The 13,731-nt window shown below is 39.7% G+C and overlaps 2 protein-coding genes across 3 annotated transcripts; one reads left to right on the top strand and one right to left on the bottom strand.

Moving 5' to 3' along the window:
* Positions 1–793: 793 nt before the first annotated feature.
* Positions 794–6,849, top strand: LOC133736151 (uncharacterized). 2 transcript variants are annotated; one of them, XR_009859439.1, is made up of 3 exons: positions 794–2,103; positions 2,214–4,542; positions 4,652–6,849. XR_009859439.1 is itself a non-coding variant. In XM_062163587.1 (2 exons), the coding sequence occupies exon 2, from the start codon at positions 3,264–3,266 to the stop codon at positions 4,362–4,364; it is 1,101 nt and encodes a 366-aa protein (XP_062019571.1). In that variant the 5' UTR covers positions 794–2,103; positions 2,214–3,263; the 3' UTR covers positions 4,365–6,849. The 2 variants fall into 2 exon arrangements, 1 of the variants encoding a protein (XP_062019571.1); XM_062163587.1 differs by having other exon boundaries at positions 2,214–6,849.
* A 1,564-nt stretch (positions 6,850–8,413) lies between these two features.
* LOC133736150 (putative disease resistance protein RGA3) lies at positions 8,414–12,466 on the bottom strand. Its single transcript, XM_062163586.1, has 2 exons — positions 9,440–12,466; positions 8,414–9,268 (listed from the first exon to the last, which is right to left on the bottom strand). The coding sequence occupies exon 1, from the start codon at positions 12,387–12,389 to the stop codon at positions 9,474–9,476; it is 2,916 nt and encodes a 971-aa protein (XP_062019570.1). The 5' UTR covers positions 12,390–12,466; the 3' UTR covers positions 8,414–9,268; positions 9,440–9,473.
* Between the last annotated feature and the right edge of the window lie 1,265 nt (positions 12,467–13,731).

Here is a 13,731-nt window from a genome sequence, read left to right as displayed (position 1 = left end):
GGGAGCTGAATCACGAAGTGATAAACTTCCCAAAATTTTTACATTAGGTTATATAGCTCATACCCATGAGAGTGTGAGAGCTGACAGCTCAAAAAAATATGTTGCGAATGACCCCTTATGAGCATTTTAGTTTTATGTGGTATTTAGGGTTTAGGATTGACCTGGTAGATTGAAACCCAAATAATGACGAAAATTGCTGAAATTTTGAGCACGATCATTTCTTCTTATTATGATTACATCCAACGGTCGATTTTGATAAAATCTATTTCTTCCATATTGTTGCTCATGGAAGGTATACGTTTTGATACAACTAATAAACAAGTTAGACTACATTAGTAGACATCAAAGGATTTTGTGCTATCCAAATAATTGAGGAAATTGATAAATTTGACATTACTCATCTATTCATAGTGTATTACTAGGTATCGTGTAAAAAGATTAACCCAATTCGTTAAATAAAAATTAGCCCTTCATATTGAAACGACAACGAACAAGACTAAATTGTTTCATTCACAAACCTAGTGGGTGAATGGTCGGTCTCACATACAGTTGTCTGTTCATACTCTATTTACTCATGTAGAATAATTCGTCAAATTTTGTTATTCTTATGAAATTCTTTCTTAACATAACCGTTTTCATATGCATATTTCTTTTATCTGAAAAATTCATCTTCTACTGTTAAAAATAAATATGCTTTTTCTTATTATAATTTTGTTTACACATTTTTATGTTTATTATAAAAGAAATTTAAACACAAACATCAACGTTGCATATTTTTTTTTTTTTGGTTAACAAACCTCAACATTGCATTTTCTTTAATTTTTTCTGAAAGTCCAACAACAAAAAAGAAGAAACAGCTTTCTGCTAAAAAAAAAAAAAAGTTTTCGGCTCGACCTGCAGCCCACCACCATGACCATTAATTAGTTATTAGTATGTGACTACGTGGCTTCGCTGCTATGCAACATGTGCCTCAACCCATTCTCATCAGCCTCAAAAGATATTTTAGCGAACAATTGAACTGCAACACCAGACCTGGCCTCTCCCTTGGCCTCTACTCCGGTCGTTTCCATACCCATGGAAAACTTCTTCTTCATAAACTCATACTCCATATCACCTTCTTCTAACATAACCAGTCTCACCCGAGTGAAAACCTCGAAGAGATCTGAAACAATGGAGGCGGGGGAGCTCGATTCGGAGCAATCCGACCCGGAATCGTGGCTTTTTCCGTCATTATCAACAATCATGGAGGCTTGGTACTTGCTAATTTGTTCGCTCTATGCCATCTGGAATCTACGATAATCGAATTGACCTATTTGAATTTTTGAATTTGAAATCGACGAGAATCGGGTTTTCGAGAAGGTGTGAAGATCCGGGGTTATGGTCTATAGGGGATACTGCTAAGTCTAAATCTTTTCTTCAAGCTTAAATCATCACAGTGAAATAATAGGCTTGAGCTATGGATAAAAACCCCAATTTTGACTCTTCCGACTTCAACTCAGATGGATAATTTTAGGGCCTAGTTATATGGTAATGGTAGATATTAGCATTGGCAACTCAGATGGATAAGCATTAAGCAGCTTCTTACCTCTTGGGCATATTACGTTACTGCCCTCAGGTTGTCACAGTAACAGCAATTTTTTACTGATAACGATGGTTATCTCCCCAATTACCTTATTGGCCTTTGCAATTCACATCGTGTGGACAGAAATCAGCCACGCATGCCTGGCCCACAGGGGCTCACCCTACGTAGGGCGCATTCCAGCCGCACCCTTCATGCAAGCCTTTAGTTTTCTTGCTGCACTTCAAGTTTGACTTCATGTTGTCATCATCTTACTGACCATAGCAGCTGATCATTAATTAAACTGCCACCACCACCATATGTTGCTTTGATTGCCACCTCCGTTCACCACCGCTTCAAATGCAAAAACATTTACCAATTTTCAGCTTGACTTTTTGTTGATTCTAGGAACAAAAAGATGAATTTAATTATTCTTATCTTGGCTCCAGAATGTGATTTTGCCTTAACAATTGACACAAAAGCTTTTGCGTATGTAGGGTCAATTGAGTCTACACCGCCAAGCCCCGGAGATCAATTTCAGAGAGGTAATTAAGTACTGCAAAGACCAGCAATCTCGCTAACTCTCTTTTATTTCTCTTCCTTTGTCTGCGGCTCTGCCTTCTAACTTTCTTCTTTTATCTCTTCTTGTATGCAGGTTACAAAGGCGAAACATTAAGGGTGAGGCTTTGTATTTCTTTGCTTGGCATTATGAACTGGTAGTTTGGGATTTGTATTTCTTTTTGGAAGTGGTGGTGGAAAAGTTTTGATATGGTAGAAGGATAAAAGCAAGGCAGCAAGGGAGGCATTTTATGTGATGGGTTTTGCTGCGTTTGGAAGAAGAAAATGTACTGCACAGGTTGTGATATCGGAATTCGGCCGTTCATGAACGACCCCATGTTCCAATATTTAAAACCCCAGCAGCCGTGTTGCATTAAGACGTCGGCCGTTCATGAACGACCATGTTAGTCTTAATTCAAGAGGAGATTGCTCGGCCGTTCTTGAACGACCATGGTTGTCTCAAAAGGGTGTTGGTTGTTCATGAACAGCCCCCTTTTGCCTTGAAGAAAACCTGTTAATTCCCTGCCGAAGCAAGCAAGAGCAGCATGATGCAGTGTATACCTGAACTTCTCCCTTCGAGCTGCTTCGATTTCGCTCTCTGTTTTGGCAGAGTCTTGGCTTCTTGTTTTCTGAATATTTTTCTCCTCTCTCTCCGTCTGTCTTTCTTTTCACGTTATTGTCCTTTTATAATAGTATAGCTGCTCCTCAGATAACTTTGCTTTCCGCAGGACTTGTAACTTTGAAATTTGAATGACAAACTTTGAATTTTGGATAACAAGCTTATCTTGTATTTTGACCAGCAACAATCCCGAGTTTGCTTCACGTTTGAAGTCTTTTTCAATCAAAGCTAATAGACTTTGACTATCAGCATATCTCTTTTGCTTCTTTTTGAATGGCCTATTTGCCGTTTGAAATGGTCAAGGCTGTAACAACATGTATAAACTTATCCATGTGGGATTTTGAATGTAATTCATTGCAAGTGTATTATTATTATTATTTTTTTTCTTTTTTTACGGCAGCCATATATGTAGCAACCAACTTTTTTATATCTCAACAGTTGCCCCCCAAGCATCGTGCGTGAAAAGACTTTGCACGTGCGAGGCTTGATATTTCCCACTTACCAATCTGTATTTCTGTGTATAGGTAAATGGATGCTCAAGGATTTCTTTGCTCCGAGCGAGCCCCAAAGAGGCAAGGGAAGGATCTTGACTACGGTCCTGAATACCGAAGATCGTTACCTTTGAACTCAATCAGTCTCACGGTGTCCCTTGAGAGTAGGCCTACCTGGGTTACCACTGCCAACTTGAATTCTGGTCACCTTAGATTTGATCCTCATGCCGAAGACGGTGTTATAAAGAATGTTCGCTACTTCGGTGCTCATTTTGATGCTCACACGTTGATGAAGGCGAACAATGAAGAGGACGGTGACGACAAGTTCCCAGTTGGAGAAGATTTTTACCTAGCCCTTCATAGAATGCTGAAGTGTAAGAAAGACTGGGGTGAAGACTTCTGCTTTCGAGGTCGGGCCGTATTTGCGCATGGCATTCTAGAATGGACGGAAACCACCCTAACTGACTTTGAAGAGACATTAGACAAAGCCGGTATCTTTGGTGCAGTTGCTGTTTCCCGTTATCCGTATGAGTATTGCAGTAATGTGTGGAGGGCATTCTGTGAGCTGTGGGGGGCTTTAACAAACACTTTTCACCATGCAGATGGGGAAATGAGCATCTCTTTGCATGATTTGAATGTTATTGGAGGATTGCCTGTTTCAGGAGAATCATACGAAGAATTCGTTCCTCCAAACAAAGATCTGGTGAAGGTTGAATTATATCCTCCTACGGTTGCAGAGCTCTTGAGGATTTACACCTATCTGTGCGCTGCTTATAAGAGCAGATATGTCTACTGGCCATGGTGGATCGAACATTTTTATCGTGGGGAGATAATTTACGGAGCCTATGGTGAATGTAAGAATTCTGGGGTTCCGAAACTGAGAGAACCAAAGCTTGAGTTGAAGATTTCAAAGCAAGGAAGACTGGCTGCATTCCTCGCGTTCTGGCTTAGCAGGTTTGTTCTCCCCTCCAACAGTAAGAAGATAAGGCCTGAGACTTTTTATATGGTCTCTTTGATGGCACAGGGCATCAGGGTATCTCTTGCGCCCACAGTACTGGGTTATGTGTACCATGGTCTTGCTTTGATTATCACCACCGTTCACCACCGCTTCAAACACAAAAAGCACTCGCAAGTTTGAGCTTGCCTTTTTGTTAATTAAATCACCAGTTCTGAGAACAAATAGATGAATTTAATTATCCTTGTCTTGGTTCCAGAAAGTAATTTTGCCTTTCAACTAACAATTGACACGAAAGCTTCTGCATATGTAGGTTCAATTGAGTCTACACCGCCAAGCTCCAGAGATCAATTTCAGAGTGGTAAGTACTGCAAAAACCAGCAGTCTCGCTAACCCTCTTCTTTTATTTCTCTTCCTTTGTCTGCGGCTCTGCCTTCTAACTTTCTTCTTTTATTTCTTTTTGTATGCAGGTTACAGAGGCGAAACTTGACCGACTCATGCATGATCTGTTTTGATTGCATGGGAGTTCAAATACTTACGGATAAGACCATAGATTCAAAAGAAACAAAAGAACTTAATAGTTCAGGCCAACTCGTCATTTCTTGTTGGCTTCCTGTTTCTCTTCCTTAAGAGATAAGCATAGAGACTAATTAACCAACGCTTGGCCTACCTCCCTGCGCACTTGTCTCTATTGCTTTGAAACCCTTTGATCAGACAATTACATGAGATTGCTTTACGTTTGAATTGGTAAAATAACCAACCAATCTTCAAAAAGAAAGCTTATCAATATGAGACTGAATGTATTTCTTTTTTTTCTTGTCTCACAAAAGCTAGCTCTCTACAAGCATATAATTGTGCACCATCAATATATTTTTTTTTTTTGTAATGGGCTCCCACCATATAATTTTTGGACTTGTGATTTTTTTGGTTTCAACACTAACCAACTAAAGTACTGTTAGCGGTAGTAAGAAATTCACATTGACAATGAGTAGGGAAGGTACTTAGAGTTATTATGGATTTATAGCTTAAGGGCTAATATATCCCCCATAAGCAAATGAATTGAAACAAGCTGCATATGATGTAATGCTAATTTCACAGCGAAAGTCGTATAACATAAGTCTGTGATCGTCTATCGTCTGTCAATGTGTGTAAAGAGATACGAAAACAGACTATTAACTATGGTCAAATATGATGTATTAATGGTAACAAAATTACAACTACACATGTAAAACAATATAAAACAAAATACTACGCACGCGTGAGCGCAGACCTTCTGCACGCGCGTTTTTAATATGATTATACACTACCTAAGTAATTAATGCTGATTTGAACACACATTTTTTCTGATCCTCCTTTAGGAAATCCCTCTCATAGTGAGATCATTTGGGTCATTGCAGAAAATAGAGATGAGGGGAAGGAGAAAAAAGAGATGAGAAGAGAAAACAAATGAAGCCGAGAAGAAACGGTTGAAGAAGCATGGAAAAGAAGGAAAAAAAACCGAAGAGAATGTAAAGAGGCCAAGTTATCAAATCTTGATTAATTGTGAAGTTGGTAGAATATTTGTCAATCTCAGGCACTTGGTTTTTATTAGAAATGAATGATGTGATGCACATGCGAACCATAGCACGATCAAAAATATAATTCGCATGCATGAGCGCGGCCCTTCTGCACGCACGTTTGCAAATTATTGGGAATGATGGTTAAATTTTTGAAACTCCTATTATGTCCTTTATTGATTGAATTGTTTAAAAAATAAAAATGATATTACAAGGCTAAAATAGTAAATAAACAAAATCAGTTTTTTCTTTTCAAGAAATTACAAACAAAAAATAAGGAACAAAAAACCCCACGTTTGTAACTGTGAGTGGTAATTTGCTGCCTTCAAATTTTTTTTCTTTTTGTTTAATTTCCTTAAAATTTTCAGCTTTTAAATTTTTTTAATAAAAGCAAATTGGCAAGCACGGAGTGCATGCCAAGAGGCTAGTATATTTTGATAAGGAAGCAAATACAAATTGTGTTATAGGTGTGACTTCCAGATTAAACTAAGCTTTGATTGTGATTATAGTTGTGAACAATGTTTGAAATATTTATCGATATATCTCTTTTTTGAGTAACCGATATATTATACATGGACAATGTACATGTATCATGTTGCCAACCATACTCAGCTAGGACTTGGAGCAACCTCCGAACGTCCAAAAGCCTTACCAGTGTTACCTCTAGCAACACAGGAAGTAGGACTGTAGCTTGAGTCAAGCTCAGGCCTGAAAACATCATGATGCGTCATCACGCGTGTCAAAAACATGACCACTCATGAGGGTCCAAAAGCTGAAAACTGATGCACATCAAAGACAAAATGGAACTCCTCCTTCCACTCGGCTATAAAAGGTTCCTCTCTCTCTCTCTCTCTCTCTCTCTCTATTAAGACACACATTTATTACTAACCTACCGTTACTCTGTTAACATAAATACATTCATTGACTTAGGCATAAGAGGAACGAAGAGTGCCAACCGCGATCTCACTCTTAACGCTAGTGTAATTTACTTGATAGGTGACACTATTGCATTCCCTCTCTAAATTAACTGAGACTTTAGACCTGTGTTAGCATTAACAAGATTCAACAACACCATGAATCTTGAGCATTAACATTGGCGCCGTCTGTGGGAATCTTTGATCAAAAGGCTACTCACGATGCAACCGATCAGTCGAAACAGCGCACCAACCCTCAACCAGCCCACCCTCAGCCGTTCATAGCGTGCGCTAGAGTTTGAAACTCTGCAAAACCCTAATGCTCAACGTCAAATCATCACTCCAGATAATACCCTACTACATTTCGCAATGGAGAACGACCCTAGCAAAAGCCGGCAGCGAATCTCTAGTTAGGATCTCAAAGCCAATCTAAAAATGGCATTGGCGGACCTGCACTGCGCCAACAGGGAGCACGAACAATAGCTCAAAGAAAAGACATCGTCCCAACATCAGGTTACTAAGTTGCTGGCAAAGTTTGACGAACTAAAGAAGGCTTTGGAAGAGCATCCACCCCCGAGAAGTGCATATTCACAGAGCGCAGGGTAGGATGAAGGCATAAGAGTCAAAAATGGCATAGCACCGAAGGTTGGCGCAATGCCAGCAAACCGAGCAGTGCACATGGGCGTTTCACTCAGCCTTCTAAACTTGAAGGACTTGGAAGAGCACTGCGCCCAAGGATAATCAACAAGAAAGTAGCTGATTCACACCCTAACATCAACTCCTTTAGTGTTGGGCAACCCATGATGGCAACCAACTAGATCCCACCGCTCCAGCAACTGTCCCCCATCGTCAACTAGGCTCACCCTCGACCTACTGTTGATGCAACATCCTTAATTCTCAATAAAATGCTAGAATTGGAAGAGAGATTGCTACGAGCAGAGGCAGTCGCCCCCAGTGCCAGCGCATTATTTGCCGCACGCCTTGGCCCATTCGCTCACAGAATCTTGCAGACGATAAGACTAGCCTACGCCAAGACTCCTAAGATCGCCTTAATTATACTGTAGTCTGACGGATCTCTTCGTGTATATGGATACTTTCAAGAAGGTTACCAGCAACAAGGGTTTTGATCAACAAGGGTTAAGTCTTGTCCTAGTTCCTATCTCCCCTACAACTCTCATCTCCATATGATTCAACAAAATCACCAACACAAAATGAAATCAAAGATCTAAAGTTGAAAGACCAAAGATGAAAAACAATTGTTACCTGCACTAAACATAGCATCCTATCAATTACATATAATATACAATTGCTATTACACAAAATCATCCAATCTGCCAAAAATCAAAGCATGACTAGTTTGGGCAGCATATCAATTAACACTCAATTAGTTTGGAATATGGTACGGATATTATACAATTAGTATTATACAATTGTAAACAATTATGCTGTCATAACAATTAACTCGAGACAATCATATACTACTTGGCCTATTAGCACAAGAAACAATTCTGATGCATTACCATACACACGGCCACTAGATTAGATAAAACAAATGCCTAAATGCATTGATGAAGGCCCGTACCCATGGCCACTTGCAAGGAAGAGGAAATAAAGAACAATGGTAACAGATATAAAAAAGAGAACAAAGGCAATTCTGATGCATTACCATACACACAGAGCTCCTAATGGAAATGCATCATCCGGTGAAAAACCTAGCAAGAGTTGCTTCTTGATGCTAGAGAACAGATATAAAAAAATCAAATACAAAACAGAAAAGCTGGGGTGTGAATATGCAATCGTGAATAAACATTACATGTAATATATTACAGATAGATATACGACGTCGTATGGAGGCAGCTGCCCAATTCTGCCATTTTTACAGATTGAATGGATTTCACAGCCTTAAACTTCTTTTTTTTTTTTTTTTTGAAAAGGGTTTGGAACCCAGCCTAGCTGGGAGGCTCAGCCCCACGCCCGGTTCCATTTATTGAAATAATACTTTGCAACGGGGGGGGGGGGGGGGACATAAAACCTGAACCCCGTGCTACATTAGAAAGATTACAATAATCCTCGTAGAGTACATCCTGAATAATAGCAGGAGTCTCCTCTAACCATACATCATCCAGTCCATCAACACTAGCAAGGCGTGCAAACTGTGCAAACTTTTTAACTATCTAAAAAATTCGAGGTTGGGCAACTGTGCAAACTCGCCACCACCTGAATCCGCCCCGGGAACAACTCAAACCCAGATACTATTTTCATGATTTATAACAGAATCAATTGGAATCATACCTTCAAATGGACAGTTGCGAATCGAACTCCAATTCCTTCAAATGGCCTGCTGCGAATCGAACTACAATAATACCTTCAAAGTTCAAATTGACTGCTGCGAATCGAAATCGTACTCCTAAATCGAACTCTGGGTTAGGGATCGAACTTGCTGCCTCTTGTAAGAGAGGGGGCTGAAATCGGCTCTCCAATACTCACAGCAGAACAGTCGCGACCTAAAGGCTTTAAAACGCGATCTGTTTCAAAACGACGTCATTTTTCTTTTGTTGCTGCGCCTGCACCTTTGACGCCTTTGGAGTCGCTTTTCACGCCTCAGCCGCCTCGTCGCCTAACCATCAAAACACACTCAATTTCAGGCATGATTTCTGCTTTTTGAGCCTCAGGAGGCGCGCTTTTTAATTCATTGATCAAGATGCAGAGGATATCAAGTTATGCGTGCAGTAGATCATTGTGAAAATTGGAAATTAACAAAAAAAAAATTGGTGAACTAATTACGTACCAAGGAATTGGATGGATGACGTTGTTGATAAATCCTACTGTTTGATCCAAACTCCATCTTTTTGTATAGTTTTCCATTCAATATGGATGTTTGGGATGTGAGAAATCTTGGAACACTCCGGGCCTTGCATGTCTTTGCAACTTTTGGAGACAATGGGACAATCGTTGATGATCAACTTCTGAAGCAGCGGCGTCTTCCTTGGAAGGAAGTCTGGCAATGTCTTCAGCTTATAGCACCATTCAATGGATAAAGTAGAAAGGCGTGGCATGAAAAAAGTTGGTGACGATGAAGTAGCATCATTCTCATGATAATCCCATTCTTCCCACTCCGGCATTTCAGCGAACTCGAGTTGTTTCAGATTGGGGAACAATATAACTTGATGATCAAGTGAGTACTCAAATCCAACCTTTTTCACTTGTGGCATGTCATCAAATCTGAGTCTCTCAAGGGACCCCAAGTTGCCCAAAACCGAAAGAGGCACATAGTTACAAACCAAGCACCAAGAGAAGGTTAGGCTTTTCAAGTTAATTAAAGAGGAGGTCCAATTGGGGTACAGGGTGCTGCCATCGTAACCTCTGATCCATAAGGATTCAAGATTTGAATTTGGTTGTAAGACATTCAATACTGCTTCCTCGATGGTACTCTGGTTGCCCTCGCTTTCACAGGCGAACCCTAGTTTCAAATGAAGAAGGTGTTTCTTATTCACCAATTTGGCCTTCTCCACATCACACGCAGCACTATCTTTCAATTTGCCCTTTAATACGATCCAAAGTTTCCCCTGAAGCTCGTCCATGTCTCTCAAATCACATGACCTCAATCCTTCTTCATCTCCATCTTCACCTTCACCTTCAATTAATAACACAGGTTCAACATCTAGCGTCCGTAGACTTTTCAACATCGCAATTGATTTGGGCAGCTTCAGCAGTTTATCAATGTCGCAAAAACCAAGATTAGCATGAAGATGCTGCAAGCTGGTCAACTTTCCCATGGCCTCGGGGAACTTTTCAAGGCTAATGCACCAATCAACTCGCAAGGTTTGCAAATTGACTAAATTACACAGACTATCAGGTAATTTCTTCAGCCTCCGATTACGAGATAAATCCAAATACCTCAAGTGCACCAACCCGCCAACCTCGTCCGGAACTTCTTCGATATAGTTGTCACTCAAATTCAACGTCCTCACGCATTTTAATTGTAAAATCAACTCTCGCGTAAAACTTGTAATTTTACAATTAAATGTTGTAATGGTCCGTAGACGTTGGCAATGGTCAAAAGAAAGGGGAAAACGTCCTATCGGTGCAAACATTATGGTTAAATGACGGAGCTTATTGTCTGCTGGAAATTCTATTCTCTCCTCAACACCTTTTTTCTCAACGATTAAACATTCATTCTTGGTTAAATATTGGAGAAAGTCGTGCACAATATCATGCATTTGGCAATGTTCAATATCTCCAAATTCATCTTTCTTCAAATTCTGGAAGAAAGATCGCATTACCAAGTTATCGAAATATGATTCTCCAATGTTTATCATTGTCTTTTCTTTGTTTGCAAATGAACCAAGAAAACCTTGCGACATCCACAACTCAATCAAAACTTCTTTGTCAATTATATGATTTTTTGGGAAGGTAACACAATATAAGAGACAACGCTTGATCATTGAAGTTAAATCATAATAACTTAGTAACAACGGTTGGAAAACTTGTTGCTCCATTATGTCTAACTCCCATATCTCACTACCCAAAACATCTTGCCATTCTTTCTTTGTTTTCTTACAACGCATGAGACCACCTAAAGTCTTGGCAATAAGTGGCAACCCTTTGCACTTCTTTACAATTTCCTTACCAATAGGTTCCAAAATTTGACACTCATCTTGGTTTCTATTGGTAAAGGCAATTCTAGTGAACAGTGACCAACAATTTTCTTCACTCAACACCTTCAAATTGATTGTGTTATCGGGTGCTCCCATCATCCTAGCTACTTCTTCTTTTCGTGTAGTGACTATTATTTTACTACCTAGAGCACCATTATGTAAAGGTAGCTTCAAATTTTCCCACTTCCTATAGTCTTGGTTCCACACATCATCTAAGACAAGGAGAAACTTTTTCCCCTCGATAGACTTGTGCACACATTGGAAGAAAGCTTCTAGGTCATTTGAAATGCAATTGACATTTCCATCAAGGGCTCTAATGATGGCTTTGGCTATGTTGAGCTCATCAAATGGATCTGAGACACAAACCCATATTCTTTTTGTGAAATTAGCCTTCACTTTTTCGTCATTATATGCTAGTTGCGAAAGAGTTGTTTTACCGATTCCACCCATCCCTACAATCGGGATGACAATGGGGCTTTGCCCTTCAGGATTACTCTCACTCAACAACATGCCCACCAAGAATTTTTTTTCATCTACCCGACCAAATGTTTGATCGACAAAAGAAGTGGTCTTTTGTCGCTCAATATGTCCAGTACCACTTTTTGTGTACTGAAAGTTAAAATTTTGCCTCATATTAGCAATTGTTGCTAACCTTTCACTGAGATCTTTAATCTTTTGAGCAATGTCTCGACGAAAAATAACTCTACTAACTTGGCCAAAACAAAAGAAAGCAGTAGGAATGCATAGACATACCTTCTTCTTAGTCGTTTCAAGAGCATTTCCCGCTTCTTTCTCTTGTTTCTCAATTTGTAGCCTCAGAATTTCAGTGTTCCAATCATCCAACACGTCCTCCATCTCGTTGGACACATCCTTTAAATCATCCAGCCATAATTTAATGGAAGCCTCCTTCACTTGCCTCTCCTCTGCATCTTTGAGCACGGCTTCTATAGCTCGGAAATTGTGGCGGAGATTTTCAACTTCTTTCTTAACATCAACTACCAATTTCACTTGTAGTTGTACCTGTTGACGGGTGATTGAAGCCAATTGTTCTAGGAGAACGAAAATGAGTGCTTCAGCCATCAGAAATTGATCGACTTGTAGTGGAAAGAAGGGGAGACCGATCAAAGTAGCTAAGAGTAAGAAGTGTTTCCATACATATGTGATGTATATATCATTATTTGGTAATTAGGTGGACCGACGTCCACATGTGATGATGGGCCTAAGGGGCCGCCAGACTTGACTTTGTAGAATAAAGACATGGGTCATGTTAGGTAGAAAGCATTATTGGTCAGATTCAATCATGTTAGGTAGAAAGCATTATTGGTCATATTAGGCAGTCGTGTGGTTAAATTCAACCACATAGTAAATACGAACACATACCAAATACCTATAGCCTTAATTAAATAAGACAATTAATTCTGGACTAAAGATTTTATTCATGATAATTAGATCCTCAACTCCTACCAACCTTTCATATTTCATGCAGGAAACTGGTCAGCCTTGGCTGCCCAACACCAATAAGGACATGACATGTGTCCAATTTCATTTTGTCTCCTTTACCAAAATGTTGCCTCTCTCTTCTCTCTCTCTACCCAACGTCATCACCACCAGTCTTGTGGGTACCACCATTCTGCTAATAAACATTAAATTGGACACATGTCATGTCCTTATTGGTGTTGGGTAGCCAAGGCTGACCAGCCAAGTATCTTCCTTTCATGCAGCGTGTGATTGTTGATCATTAATTTGGTGATACAAGTTCAACAAATAAAATAATACCTAACTACATGTTGTCTAGTTTGGTAAGACATCAGAATAAAATAAGTGGGTCCCCCCCCCCCCCCCCCCCGTTTCTTGACATCTTTGCCACAGTTTCCAGATCTTCTCTCTCTCATGGAAGGAAATTTGCTTGAAATCTTCAAATCTACCAACCTTTAGTTCTATCTAAGATGGGTGGGTTCATGCTGATTGATTAGGAGGAGAAGAAAGGAATGATAAGAGAGGGAAAAGCAGAGGGCTAATTAGTCGGTGGAGGTTTTCAGCAGAGTTGGCTGACTAAAGGGGAAATCTTGCTTAAGCAAGTGTTGCACTGCAAGTAGAAAAGAATACTTCAATTTAGGGTTAATTCGATAATTCTATTCATCACACAATGAGGGTATATATACAAGTACAAATGAGTAGTCTAACTCTAATAGGAAACAATCTTTCCATAATTACAAGATATCCTAATTAAATAAAATCCTAATTACATACAGATTTACAGCGATTCTACACTCCCCCTCAAGTTGGTGCATAGATGTCTATCATGCCCAACTTGTCAACTGAGCTGTCAAATACCTTCCTGGACACTCCTTTAGTAAGAACATCAGCTAATTGCTCCTTTGAGTTTACAAATGGAAAGCGAATAACCTTTCTGTCCAGATTT

The sequence above is a fragment of the Rosa rugosa genome, chromosome 3, assembly GCF_958449725.1.
Source record: "Rosa rugosa chromosome 3, drRosRugo1.1, whole genome shotgun sequence".
Classification (NCBI taxonomy): domain Eukaryota; kingdom Viridiplantae; phylum Streptophyta; class Magnoliopsida; order Rosales; family Rosaceae; genus Rosa; species Rosa rugosa.
The sequence above is the reverse complement of the archived record's forward strand: the minus strand, read 5'-3'. Positions and strand labels throughout refer to the sequence as shown.